This window comes from Crinia signifera, chromosome 2 (genome assembly GCF_055691185.1).
Source record: "Crinia signifera chromosome 2, ASM5569118v1, whole genome shotgun sequence".
In the NCBI taxonomy this organism is placed as follows: domain Eukaryota; kingdom Metazoa; phylum Chordata; class Amphibia; order Anura; family Myobatrachidae; genus Crinia; species Crinia signifera.
Window position 1 is genome coordinate 393,042,809 of NC_139218.1, and position 14,677 is coordinate 393,057,485.

A 14,677-nucleotide genomic window follows, 5' to 3' on the forward strand; every position below is an offset into this window, starting at 1 on the left:
GGGATAACACAAACAATATATCTTTTAGCCTCGACCCCAACAACGCTAGGCAGTGGAGAGGGCTGACATTCAGGGTAAGCCTGACCACTACCCTGGAAAGGTAAAAAAGACACTAATACCTATGTAGGAGGTGCTTATATAGGGGCTTTTTTTGTGTTTCCTTTCCAGTATACTACCCTTCAGGCCTTAACCCATTAGTGGCTGCCATGGGGAGGTAGAGGAAAAGCTTTTTTTGTACTTCATTGTTCCTGTACTGTATTACATTCATTCTATCTATTAAGCGCCTTGAGTCATATTGGAGAAAGAGTGCTATATAAATAAAATTATTATTATTCTATATGTATAAGTATGTAATTATATCACACATGATGACGCCACCCATCCGCTGATGTACAGAGGGTTTATCTCAGTACTTTTGTCCCCAACAGGTCCGCACGCCTCCTCACACTATCCTGAGATGACGCATCAGTGCTCGGAGTGTCAGCAATGTTTCCCTAATCATTCAGCCCTCGTCACCCATCAGCAGACACATAGCGCCAGTGATCTGTATAGTTGCCCGGTCTGTGGAATATGTGTCAGCTCCAAACTGGCTCTCACCGCCCACCAGCGATGTCACACCGAGGACAACCAGTTTCACTGCTCTTACTGTGGGAAATCCTTTCAGAAGAGGTTCCGTCTCCGGGCACATGAGAAGACTCACAATGGGGAGCGGCCGTTTTCATGCCAGGAGTGTGGAAGATGTTTTACCTGCAGATCTGCTCTTGATATGCATCAGCGGATTCACACTGGCGAGAAACCCTTCAGTTGCACAGAATGCGGGAGGTGTTTCACGCAGAGATCCAGCCTTGTGACTCACCGGCGCATCCACACCGGGGAGAGGCCGTTCGTGTGTTCCCGGTGCGGCCACTGTTTTACTGACCGCTCAAATCTTTGGCACCATAAGAAGCTTCACATCGATCCAGGTAAATGATCCGCCCGTCACATATGTAACAGGACTTGTATGAGAACTGGAGACAGACTTCTTCTCCCGCTGAGTGCAGGACTTGGAATCGCACCAGGGGCTGTGTCCCGTTGTGGATCCATTGGGGGGTGACGCACTCACTTTCTCCATTAGCCGGGCCTCTACACTATGGGCCTAATTCTGTTCTGCTTGGTAAACTGTGAATCTCGCAGATTACCGAGCAGTTGTGGCTCCGCCCCGCCAAATGTTGATGTTGAGTCCTATCGTATGGACCTCTGTTTTATCAGGATTCAGTCGCAACCACCTGGCACCTGGTTGTTATTGGGTTCTCAGTACCCGGGGTAAAGGACAGATACAGTTGTGTATAATCGGGATAGCAGTGGTAGTCCTATGCTATGCAACTGATTACTTCACCCAGTGGTATCATGTATACTACAAAAAGCATGAGAGATAGTAAAGAATCTTGTGGGACATGGCAGTGGCACTGGTGGCAATGAGTATACTCCAGACAGAGGCGTAACTGTGGGAGGCAATGGAGTCATCTGCCACCGGGCTCCTGCTAAAAAGGGGGCACCTCTACTCCCCTGCCAGTTTGAATCAGTGTATTGAAAGCCGTCGATATCGCTTCTGTGGCTGACTCCCCCTCCTAGAATCATTTTTGCAAGTGTCAAACCCTGTATTAGATCCCATGACCTGTCTTAATAGAGACAGACACCTTACTGGTTGAGGTATTTGGGGGGCAATAATATTTGTCTTGCCTCCAGGCAACTGGGATGGACTTACTCCACTGACTCCAGATGGTGAGAACTGATTCAAACCAGTTTAGGACTGTGACATCCAGACCACAAAAATGTTTCAGGTGCTCAATCAGAAGCCGATGTTCCACGATATGAAATGCTGCAGAGAGATCCAGAAGGATTAAGATTGAGCAGTCACCTCTGTCTCTTGCCCACACCAGGCCTGTTTCAGCGCTGTGTCTTATCCTGGATGGAATGGGTTATAAATGTCATGGGTTGTCAGACTGGTTTCCAGTTGATTTGCAACCACATTCTCAATAGCCTATCCTAGAAGAGGAAGGTTTGATACCGGCCTGTAATTGTATCACCAAATCTTTCATAGAAGTGTAGTTCAGTGATTGTCACTCATCGTACTGACTCCCTCTTCTTTATATATAGTTGTGGACACATTTGTTGGCATCCTTACAGACCATTGACACCATGGGGGAAATTTACTAAAGGAAATTTGTAAAAAAATAGGTGTATTTGTATCCAGAAATACACTTATTTTTGACATTTACTATCCCAAAAATACGGCAATTTGTATTCGTATTGATGTGCTATCAATACGAATACAAATTGACGTATTTTCGGGATAGTAAATGTAAAAAAAAAAATGTATTTCTGGATACAAATACACCTATTTTTTTACAAATTTCCTTTAGTAAATTTCCCCCCATGCCTCATTCCATACTTGCCTACTTTTGAAAACTAGTTTCAGGGAGATTATAGTTGGTAGTAGAATTGTACACAGCGCCCCACTGAGGGGGCGTGTCATGCTCCACCCAAAGGGCGTGTCTAGTTCCATATATGGAGAGATTGTGAAAAGAGATTGTGAACGTGGCAGCTAGAAGCGTGGGTGTGTACTGCTACATCTGAGAGGAATATTGTAATATTACTTATATCCAAATGTAGATGAGCCCAAAGCAGTTAGTAACAGATACTATACTTGGTACAGTGCTGGGAAATGGTGCTGATGATTCAATGTAACTGTATCTGTCTCCCATACCCGAGCCTGCCGCCGACGTCACTGTAAAATGAGTGACGGCGCACAGATCGCCGGTGCAAAGGCTAGGGGGGGACTGAAAGGATGTGACAGGGGGGGGGGGGCTCTAGAGGTGCTGCACCAGTGTTGCACACCTGGACACCACTGGCGCACACCTATTCTATGTTAGTGGTATGCCTGGAAATTTTCCGGGACAGCCGCCGCGGCACCACAGCTGAGCCCGGAATATTTCCGGGCATACCACTCAAGGGGTTAAACCGATAATGTATTGCTATTCTCCAAGATATCATAAAATGACCTGGACAGAGATGTTGTTAACCCTTTATAAAATGAATAAACAGTTGGATTTTTGTGATTATTTCAATCTGTATGTTTTTTTGAATCCGCATCATACACGTCAATTTTGTTGTCCAGGGCCCCTACAGACCTCAGGCCCTATTAGAAATGTTTTACTTCCAATAATCGAAAATGTAAAGTAAAGACATTTATTCCTACATACTGTACAGATATTTAGGAGTTAGGACAGATTCAGCAGACACTGCAGTGTAAAAATGACGATGGCTGCAATGAATGTGCTTCTTTTACCACACTGTTGTTCTGTTATGTGAGAGAAGCGCTAATAAAGTGATAAATGAGAGTTTGCTGCGTCAGTGTATTTAGACCTTTCTGTCAGATGTTCCTTTGATATACTGAAGTAAAATGAGAGCGTTCATAAGTGTCAGCGGCTTTTATTGACCCTTACATTAAGTGTATGCAAACAGCCGATATTTTTACCTCTGCAATTCGCCCTGGCATGCTGTCAATCAACTTCTGGGCCCCATCTCGACTGATGTACACCCATTCTGGGCTAATCAATGCTTGAAATTTGGCAGAATGTGTGGGTTCTAGTTTGTCCAGCCTCCTCTTGAGGATTGACTGTCCACTGGCCATTCCTTGACAACTCTGCTGCCCGACTTCCCCCCCTTTCTCTCCTCTGACCTCCCCTCCATCATCCTTGGTGACTTTACCACCCCTATTGACATTAGTAACCCAGCCTTTACTAATCTTCTTGCCCTCTCCTTTTCCTTTGGACTTTCTCAGTGACCACCCTCTGTAATTTGGCCACTCCCTTAACCTAGTCTTCACTCACCGGTGTGACCCTGCTGACTTCTCCAACACTCTCTTCACCCTCTCTGACCACCGTCTACACTTTCACCCTATCATCTCCTCCTCTTCTCCCCATGCCCAGGCCCACCCTCACCAGATGCAATCTTAGTGCTCTGGAACCCACTATCCTATCCTCACTTGATACTTTCCTTTCTCTTCTCTCTGCCATGGCCTGCCCCAACCAGACAGCCTCGTTCTACAACTCCACCCTCATCTCAGCACTTGATTCTGTTGCTCCCATCTCCTCTATCCCCCTCCGTCATTGTAAACCTCAACCCAGTTGCTCCAGACTGACATGGTATCTGCATAAATGCTCACGTACGGCTGAGCGCCTCTCGAGGAAAACATGCTCCTTGGCAGATTTCCTCCATTTCAAGATTTTTTTGCATTCTAAAGCTCTGTCCCCTCCCTTGCCAAGCAATCCTTTTTCCAATCACTCATTTATTTTCAGTCCTCCAGTCCCTGACACCTCTTTGATACTAACAACACTATCCTTCGTCCCCCTCCTTCCCTCCCATCCTCCCTCACTGGCACTGAATTTGACTCTTAATCTTCTCCAAAAAAAGGCCATTTGCCATGAAATTTACTCCTGCTTTTTTCCACCAACTCAGCCACCCCCACAATCCTATCCCTCCAGCCTTCCCATCTTGTGCTCCTTCCACCTCAATACAGACAAGAAAGTCATCCTATACTCTCCCCCCTCCCGCTTCATCCCCTTCCCCTCTCACCTCCTCTGCTCCCTTTCCCCCACCTTGCTCATCTCTTCAACTTATCTCTCTACTGGCATCTTTCCCTCATCATTTAAACATTCCCAAGTCTCACCTATTCTTAAAAAAACTCAAACTTGACCCTTTCTCATCTGCCAGCTACCACCCAATTTCTCTCATCCCATTTGCCTCCAATCTACAGTATTCCCACTCCCATGCCTGTGAAGGAACTCCATACAAGAATGGTCGCTGGATGCTTTACTGTTGGCATGACAAAGGACTGATGGTAGCCCTCACATCTCCTACTCCGGACAAGTATTTTTCCAGAAGAACCAAACAATCTGAAAGAGGATTTATCAGATAACATGACTTTACCCCAGTCCTCAGCAGCGCCAATCCCTGTACCTTTTTCAGAATATCAGTCTGTCCCTCCTGTTTTTTCTTCTTTGCTGCCCTTCTTGACACCAGGGCATCCCCCAAAAGTGTTCACCTTGCTGCCCATGTAGATGCACTTATACATGCCTGCTGCCATTCCTAAGCAAGCGTTGCACTGGTGGTGCCCCCATCCAACAGCCACGTTATCTGTAGGAGATGGTCCTAGCACTTGCTACACATCCATCTGGAGCCTTCTTCACAACTATTGAGCCTTTCTCCTTAAAGTTCTTGATGTTTCAATAAATGGTTGATTGAGGTGCAATATTCTAGCAGCAATACCCTTACCTCTGAAGCCCTTTTTGTGCAAAGCAATGATGACTGTATTGCCTTCCATGGTTAACAGAGGAAAAACAATGGTTTTAAGTACCACCTTCCTTGAAGCTTCCAATCTGATAGTCTAATGCTGGGTACACAATTACCGGTTTATCTGTCCAATCTTTCTGGTGGAAACAAAAACCTGGTAATGTACTGGAACAAATGGCAATCAGCCATTTGGTCCCAAATATCAGAAAACAGACAATGGTCATTCAGACAAATTACATAAATCTTTTTGATTTAACAAATTTATCCAAAGTCATTTTTGTCCATTTGGAAGCCAATAGTTGACTGTCACTTTCTCCTACACATTACTAGGGATGGCCATCGACCATCGATGATTAAAAATCATCGATGGTTTATGGCCAAGGTCAAATACTTTTGCCATCGATTGGGGAGAACCAGATGGTTTCTCTCCACTTTGGGCCTTCAGTGTGAGAGCAGGCTAATTGTGTCAGGGCTTGGATCAGGGTCTCTGGGAAAACGGGCAGCAGGTCCGTTACGAGACACATTGATGTACTGACTGTAAGTACTGTGCACATACCTATTTTTATGGTAGGGGCAGGTCCTACCTCCCTGAGAGAGGGAATTTGTCATGTTTAGTTGATGCCCAGATGAAATAGGACACAGGTTCTCAAACTCGATCCTCGGGACCCCACACGGTGCATGGTTTGCAGGTCTCCTCACGGAATCACAAGTAAAATAATTAGCTCCACCTGTGAATTTTTTAAAATGTGCCAGTGAGTGATAAATGCACCTGTGCACCTGCCGGGTGACCTGGAAAACGTGAACTGTGTGGAGTCCTGAGGACCGAGTTTGAGAACCCCCGAAGTAGGATTTATCTTAATGTTTTATGCACTGCACAATAAGACTAGCCACAGTTTGCATGAAAACCCTGGACTGGATGGCTGTGTTTCCTGGCTACTGTGTGTTTGGAAGTGCCCATCTACTCCAGGAGAGGGCACTCTGACCTTGATCTCCACCAGTTTAAATACAACCTAAACTAGACTCCATTGTTATGTGGGAATGACGGGGTGATTGTAAACAATCTTCCCACATTATAGTTTATAAAACCTGATCTCTGAGGTGTACAACTTACTGAGTTTCAAAGCCCTACATGACCAAGGCCCAAGGTACCTGACGCAGCTTCAGATTCCATACTGTCCCACCCGATTGCTGCAATTTGTAAATAAAGGACGTTTAGCAGTACCTAGGATCGCCCGTAAATCATCTGGGGGTCGAGCTTTTATCCATTCGGCTCCGACTCTATGGAACTCACTTTCCCGCAGTCATAGAGCCCTTCACTTTAGAATCCGTCAAAAACAGACTCAAGACTTTCCTGTTTACTCAAGCATTTCCCTACTTACTTTAAGCATTGTTTATGAAAAGCTTTTTTGTACTTCATTGTTCCTGTACTGTATTACATTAATTCTATCTATTAAGCGCCTTGAGTCATATTGGAGAAAGAGTGTTGAATAAATAAAATGATTATTATTACATATGTATAAGTATGTATATAATATTGCACATGATGATGCCACCCATCTTCTGATGTACAGAGAGTTTATCTCAGTACTTTTGTCCCCAACAGGTCCGCACGCCTCCTCACACTATCCTGAGATGACGCATCAGTGCTCGGAGTGTCAGCAATGTTTCCCTAATCATTCAGCCCTCGTCACCCATCAGCAAACGCACAACACCAGTAACCTGTATAGAGGCTCAGTTTCTGGAGGGCCTGTCCGTTCCAAAGTGGCTCTTACTGCCCACCAGCGATGTCACACCGAGGACAGAATGTTTCACTGCTCTTACTGTGGGAAATCCTTTTATCGGAGGTTCCGTCTCCTGGCACATGAGAAGACTCACACCGGGGAGCGGCCGTTTTCATGCCAGGAGTGTGGGAGTTGTTTTACCTGCAGATCTGCTCTTGATATGCATCAGCGGATTCACACTGGCGAGAAACCCTTCAGTTGCACAGAATGCGGGAGGTGTTTCACGCAGAGATCCAGCCTTGTGACTCACCGGCGCATCCACACCGGGGAGAGGCCGTTCGTGTGTACCCGGTGTGGCCGCTGTTTTGCTGGCAGCTCAAATCTTTTGCGCCATAAGAAGGTTCACACCGATCCAGGGGAATAATCCGCCTGTCACATAGACTTGTATGAGAACTGCAGACAGACTTCTTCTCCCGCTGAATGCAGGACTTGGAATCGCACCTGGGGCTGTGTCCCGTTATGGATCCATGGAGGGGACGGGACACTCACTTTCTCCATTAGCCGGGCCTCTACACTATGGGCCTAATTCTCATCTTACCGAATCTCGCAGTTTACCGAGCAGTTGCGGCTCTGCCCTGCCAAATTCCCCACACTGCCGTATCCCCTCGCACCCATACAAGGGGATGTGTTATGAAAACACCTTTGCATATGCCTGGAGCAGGAGAAATGGTCGGCCACCATCGAATGCTCTCTCCTGGGCTCACAGATATACGCCAGTCTACACTGGGGTATATCTGCCGGCTCCGGGACGAAGACAGGGCGCGTGGATGACATCATGTGACATAGGCCACCCGCCTCCGGCACACTGCATCCCGTCTGCATTTGCATTTGAATGCCCAGTGTTTGCATGGGGACGCAGATGACGCTGGGTGTTCCCATGCCCCATTGCCCCCATCCGGCCTGTCCCGCCCCCATTCTGCCACCCCCTCCCTGCGAGTACAACGCTGCAGGACGGCGGAAGCGCCCGCACAGAAGCCCTGCACATGTGCAGAGGCTTACCATTGGTCCCCTGTGCGACGTCTACCCGGCCACTGGAAATAGAACCACCTCTGCTTCCGTTGTTACCGGGCTCCACAATGTCTAGCGGCCGTCCCGGTCACAATGGATCTTCGTCACTTAGAAATGCACTTTTCCAATAGTGCAACTGGAACGTGTGACATGTGCCCCTGACAAGTACAGGGTGAGGCCCAAATTAAACCATTTTGGAGTAACTAGAAAACAAGTCCTCTTGCTGTGCGGAAAAGGCTCTGCCGATCCCAACGCAGGGAATGGCGCTGTAAATGCTCCTCCTCCCCTTCATATTCTATATCCAATCCCGTCCTGTGAAATCACATCTTGCATTTGCATGTGGTGCAATACTACGGCTTATCTGTGCCCCCACATCCCCCTTTCTACCCAACATCTCCCATCAGACTTTACAGCTGCTCTGCCTGAAATTCTAGGCCTTTTCTACAGATCTGCAGCAATTGCACAACCTCCAGTAATCCATACCTCCCAACATGACCCATTCCAGGAGGGTCACAATGCTCTGCTCCTGGACTTCCTTGCCAGTGGCAGTTGCAAAGGTGGGATTGCACCATTGTCCAAAGTTCAAATAGGGGAGCCACACAATGGGCCTTATTTTGGTTCATTCTTTCTGACAAAATCCTTCTTAGATGGACAAAACCATGTGCACTGCAGGGGGGGCAGATGTAACATGTGCAGAGAGAATTAGATTTGGGTGAGTAATTTTGTTTCTGTGCAGGGAAAATACTGACTGCTTTATTTTTACACTGCAATATAGATCTCACTTTGAAGTAAAACCCCACCCAAATCTAATTCTCTCTGCACATGTTACATCTGCCCCACCTGCAGTGCACATGGTTTTGCCCATCTAAGAAGGATTTTGTCAGAAAGAATGAACCAAAATAAGGCCCAGTGAGTCCCGGACTGTGGTGTTTTGGGCGGCAGTTGGTGGGGCTCCCCTATCTGAATTTTGGACTGTGCTGCAGCCCTGCAACTGCCACTGGCATGGAAGTCCAGGAACAGAGCATGTTGTCCCTCCTGGAATGGGTCATGTTGAGAGGTATGAGTAATCCGAAATTTATCCAGCCATATGAAGGCTATTACCCTCGAAAGTTACACAAGGTTTGTCCATAAGTACTGGCTCCTATATAACAGGGTCCCTCAGAGTGAGAACAGCAGAAGTGCGTCTCCCAGCTGCGAGCACCGTCCTAGAACGCAGCCGGTATCCCTGTGTGTGGTGCAGAGAAGGCCTGCTGTGATTGGCTGTACCGGAGAGCATGTTATAACCGGCCGATACAAATGGTCTAATAACTGACACCAAACCTCTATAAATATACATTCTGGCCAGGCTGGGACACCGCCACGTGGAGGATGGCGTGGATGTATAAAAGGTTTTATTTTTATATTTGTAATATATGTTTATTACATTTTTGGGAGCAAAATAGTCATATACAGTAGTAATACATATAACAGACAAGGAAATAAAGATTATAAACAACGTAAGTGGCTCATGGAAGTTTGTACCCTTGTGAGTCAACCAGAACCCGCCCTACGAATGGGATAGTTCGCCCAGCATGGGCATGTTACATAAACATCCACTTGCAGGCCAGGTGGAACCTCCCACATCTTTCAATGGTCGCCGACCAGTGAAAGATGTGGTGCGTGCACGTATATATATATATATATATATATATATATATATATATAGAGGTCGACTGTAGACAGAGGCGGCACTCAGCGGACTTAGTGAAAAAAAAAAACACTTTTATCTGGAAAACTCCAACGTTTCGGAGCAAACGTGCTCCTTTTTCAAGGTGTACACCTTGGTACACCTTGAAAAAGGAGCACGTTTGCTCCGAAACGTTGGAGTTTTCCCAGATAAAAGTTTTTTTTTTTTTTCACTAAGTCCGCTGAGTGCCGCCTCTGTCTACAGTCGACCTCTATCCATCCCTCAGGAAAGGCACCAACGGCAGATGCTCCAAGAGGGACGAGTGCCAGGCTGACCCCGCTTGCTATATATATATATATACTGTATATATATATATATATATATATATATATATATATATATATATATATATATATATATATATATATATATATTGTGACTCTCAGGTCACTTGTATATGTGTGCGTATTTGGAAGTAAAAAGATGGAAAAGTAGCGCTATGCACCAATGAGATTTGAGGGTACTGCTTTCCTAGCACGGCGCCCGTCTCATTAATTGTATGCCTTAAGTTTAAGGTACTTAAGGCATACAATCAACACGATGGACCCGATTTTTTAATCTCATGGATCTTATGCATCCATAAGATGCATGAGATCAAAAATCGTGAGCCCCCAATAACCATTGTTAACGCCACCAGCACTATCAACGCCAACCCGAAGCGTGGCGAGCGCAGCTTGCCCGCGAGGGGTGGCGGTACGCGTCCTCCGACCTTTTCATACCCCCACTATCCACGTTGGCATGGAGTTGATTTTATATAGTGTGGCGAGCGCACGCGGACTACTTTACATGTATTCCGCGTCCCCTCGCGGGGCTCGCCACACTATATAAAATCGACTCCACGCCGACGTGGATAGTGGGGGTATGAAAAGGTCGGAGGACGCGTACCGCTGCCGCTCGCCACGCTTCGGGTTGGCGTCAATAGTGGGGTGGCGTTAACAATGGGGGGGCCATTTCACCCATGAGGGGGGTTAGCAATTAAAATTTAGGTTTTGGGGCCTTTTTACATTGATTCCAATGTAAAAATCTTGTCGATTGCATCATCTCATGCATCTTATGCCGCACAAACACATAAGATGCATGAGATGCTTGAGATATCAGCCCCACACATACAATCTAGATCGTGGGCGCCGTGCTAGGAAAGCAGTAACGATTTGAGATATATTTAATATTAATGCACATGAATAAAATCAACTAAAAACAATGATAGGCACCTCTGACCAAATAGATTTTTGTTAGTAACCGTTCCTATGTTACCACCAATGAAGTTCCCAAGCAATCATCTCCAAAATATAGGCCCTTATTCTGGTTGGTGCGGTCGAGCCGCATATGCGGCTCCGACCGCACCAGACGAATCCCCGCCCACGCTACGGATCGCCACGGCCGTCCGTACACGGACGGCTGGCGATCCGCACGAAAATGGTGGAGGCGTACGCCTCCACCATGGTGGGAGCTGCCCCCTGCATTCGATGGTCGACGACCATCGAAGGCAGGGCCGCACGCTCCCCCCGCTCACGCAAGCTTTTAGCACACGGACAATTGTCCGTGTGAAAGCTTGTATTGGGGCGGGCAGCTGACATCCGGCGATGTCAGCTGCCCGCCCACTACACTGGCGTCACGGCCTCATTACCATGTATACGCCCCGCGTTTGCATGGGAACGCCCATGAAACGCGGGGCGTATTCATAGGGTAATGAGGCTAAGTAGCCTCACACGCCCCTATACGCCCCCTTTGCGGCGTCTAATTTTTTCCGACGGAGAATTCCCCTGCACATGCGCAGAGTGACCTCTGCGCATGTGCAGAGAGAAAACATCGGCGGTACGGCCGCATGCGGGCCGTACCGCTTCAATCAGAATAAGGGCCATAGTCTCTTGTTGTAAAGAGTGGGTATATTTACCACAGTTCGTGCACTGAGGAATTATTCCATATTGGAAAGCATTGCAGCTGTATCCTCAATGTGGATGGTGTTGGAAGCTGTATAGATTAAATGGAGTATTGGTGCTGGTAAGGGGGTAAGTCCTTAGCTGGGCCGGATCTGGAGGAGGTGCAGAAGGGGTGCCGGACAGGGTCCCGACAGTCATTTACCCGATGTCGGGATCCCGACTGTTAAAACACAGACGGGTTCCGTACGGCCACTGGCTATTCTCCCTCGTGAGTGCAGCGAGCCAGCAAGGGGCTTTGTTGTGCTCGCCATGCTGTCTGAGTCCAGCCAGTCGGTATCCCGACATCGGGCTAATGACTGTCGGAACCCTATACCACACACGTGCAGAAGGTGCTTTGGCAGATGTCCAGAGTCTCTGTGCCTAACGTTTCACTGTATCAAAGGTATGAACATAAGTCTCTGGTGAGGGTTTATATACCCCTAGTTGGATGTCAAAATCAATACTTAGAATTACATACCTCCCAACTTTTCATGTTAAGAAATAGGGACACTCGCGCGGCGAAGCCGCGAGGGCCCCGAAAAGGGGGCGTGGCGTATGCAAATGAGGGCGCGGCTTATGCTAATTAGCCGCAACCTCATTTTCATACGAGAATAGACGCTGTGCGCATGCGCACAGCGTCTATTCTACTACATTGGGGGGTCTCCCAACTGCCACCCCCCCGCAGCGGGACAATGCCTGCCGCGGGTGGGACGTCGGGACAGGACCCGAAAATCGGGACTGTCCCGGCGGAATCGTGACAGTTGGGAGGTATGGAATTATGCCTGTGCCTCGAAGTGTATTGATGTTGATACACGGTGACTGGAAGAGCTGGATTTGTGAAAGAAGTGTAACGGGTCTAAGCTCAGACAGTGTTCTGTAGAGACAATCGAGAATGTATATCACGTCGCGTGACCTCCTGATCCTCTCCGGGGCCACCTGTAAATCTTCCATGGACATATACATATCCATTCCTGTATAGTGGGAGGGGAAGTAGATCGCCAGCAGCCTGAAATCATAGCTTTCGCTGCACTATTAACCCTTTGCGTGCCAACATCTGTGAGAGATGAGCCAAATATCCACTAGAAATGCCAGCACTGCTCACATTTGTTATATAAATTCAAATAAAAAGTGTTAGGTATAAAATAATATATTTCACATTACAGGTCATTATGATTTTCATACTTTGACCAATTCACTTGCCACTCAAAGAGTTAAGGAACTTTGATAAAGATTTTTGGTACTTGTGTAGTTTCATGGCGCTGTGCGTCTGAGTCCCCTCGCTTGCCCACGCTGCGGGCTCGGTGGCTCGCCATGCTAGGGAAGCCCAGGAACAGAGCATTGTGTCCTCCTGGAGAGGGGCATGCTGGGAGGTGTGGATAATGTATGATTGCCAGCACCTGTGGGGAGCTAGGTAACTGATAAGAAAGGTGTCACCACAGGTGCTGGCAATCATACATTACCAGGGAAGCCCAGGAACAGAGCATGGTGTCCTCCTGGAGAGGGGCATGCTGGGAGGTGTGGATAACGTATGATTGCCAGCACCTGTGGGGAGCTAGGTAACTGATAAGAAAGGTGTCACCACAGGTGCTGGCAATCATACATTACCAGGGAAGCCCAGGAGCAGAGCATTGTGTCCTCCTGGAGAGGGGCATGCTGGGAGGTATGGATAATGTATGATTGCCAGCACCTGTGGGGAGCTACAGGTAACTGATAAGAAAGGTGTCACCGCAGGTGCTGGCAATCATACATTACCAGGGAAGCCCAGGAACAGAGCATTTTCTCCCACATGGAGAGGGTCAGGTAGGCAAATATAACACAGCACCTGCTCCCCCTCCTGTGCATTACACCCCAGCATCTGCCCCCCTCCCTCCTCCACCGCTGCAGACAGGTACAAAACTGAATATTGTGGTCAGCCCGAGCACAAGACACCAAAGCCGCCATAATATCATCATCATCATCATCCGCTGCTGCCGCGGCCGCCTGGAGGACAGTCTGTGTGACTGTCTGACTCTGACACTGAAAGAGCAGCCGAGGAGACCAGTCACATGGTCTGATCACATGATGTGTGCTACAAAAACTGAAGTGGACCTAGCCACGACCCTACAACAGATAGCAGGAGCAGAGCATGAGTATGTTGCCCCTGCTGCACCATAGTGTCTGACTGATGGCGGCGGCCATCTTGTTGGATACAACTGCTATTATCCGCAGTACATGTCAGTCTTCAGAAACATGGCCTCCTCACCATATGTCTCCGTATAGGGAGCTGAGTCACTAGGATATCCGGTATATACTGTACTTCCGGCCACCGGCAGAGGTAGCATCACGTGACTACTTTGGGCATGTAGCTGTCCCACCTCAGTGTGTACTGGGAAGGACTACAACTCCCATCATCCCTTGCTGTTCTCTGGTGTACAGAGGCTTGTGTTGTCCATCAGCCAGGGACACCTCCTGCTGCAGGGTGAGTGAGGTATTAGCTGCTCTTATTGGTATCATGCAGCCTGGTAGTGCCTGTTGTGTGGAGATGCCCCTCCCCCCATCTCATGTCACATGACCACAGGGGGTATATTGTGCCAGCACTAGGGCCAGGGGTATTTATAGGTGAGGGTTATTTAAGATTGTTTGTGGGGCTTATTTGCCCTAATAACAGTGTTTGTAGGTATGTTGTGTGTATACTGTTAGTGTATGTTATGTGTGTGTCTATAGCTTGTGTGTATTTCTAAATATGCCCTGTGTGTATGTATGGTATGTGCATGCCCATGTGTATGTGTGGTATGTGCGTGTGTATGTATGGTATGTGCGTGTGCATGCCCTGTGTGTATGTATGGTGTGCGCGTGTTCATGCCCTGTGTGTATGTATTATATGCCTGTGTATGTATGGTATGTGTGTGTGCATGCCCTGTGTTTATGTA

The 14,677-nt window shown here is 47.6% G+C and overlaps 2 protein-coding genes across 10 annotated transcripts in view; both read left to right on the top strand.

Moving 5' to 3' along the window:
- Window positions 1-385: 385 nt before the first annotated feature.
- Window positions 386-8,746, top strand: LOC146058247 (uncharacterized). Its single transcript, XM_083170442.1, has 2 exons — window positions 386-962; window positions 6,938-8,746. Exons 1-2 carry the CDS (start codon window positions 389-391, stop codon window positions 7,477-7,479), a joined length of 1,116 nt encoding a protein of 371 aa, XP_083026568.1. The 5' UTR covers window positions 386-388; the 3' UTR covers window positions 7,480-8,746.
- A 5,310-nt stretch (window positions 8,747-14,056) lies between these two features.
- LOC146058249 (uncharacterized) overlaps window positions 14,057-14,677 on the top strand; it is a 105,791-nt gene continuing 105,170 nt past the window's right edge. For 6 of the 9 annotated variants that reach the window (XR_014469841.1, XR_014469840.1, XM_083170454.1 and 3 more), the window contains exon 1: window positions 14,057-14,226. The gene's annotated coding sequence lies outside the window, so the exon portion shown is untranslated. Of the gene's footprint in view, window positions 14,236-14,677 lie in introns of all 9 variants that reach the window. The other 3 variants (XM_083170458.1, XM_083170455.1, XM_083170453.1) reach the window with 2 other exon arrangements.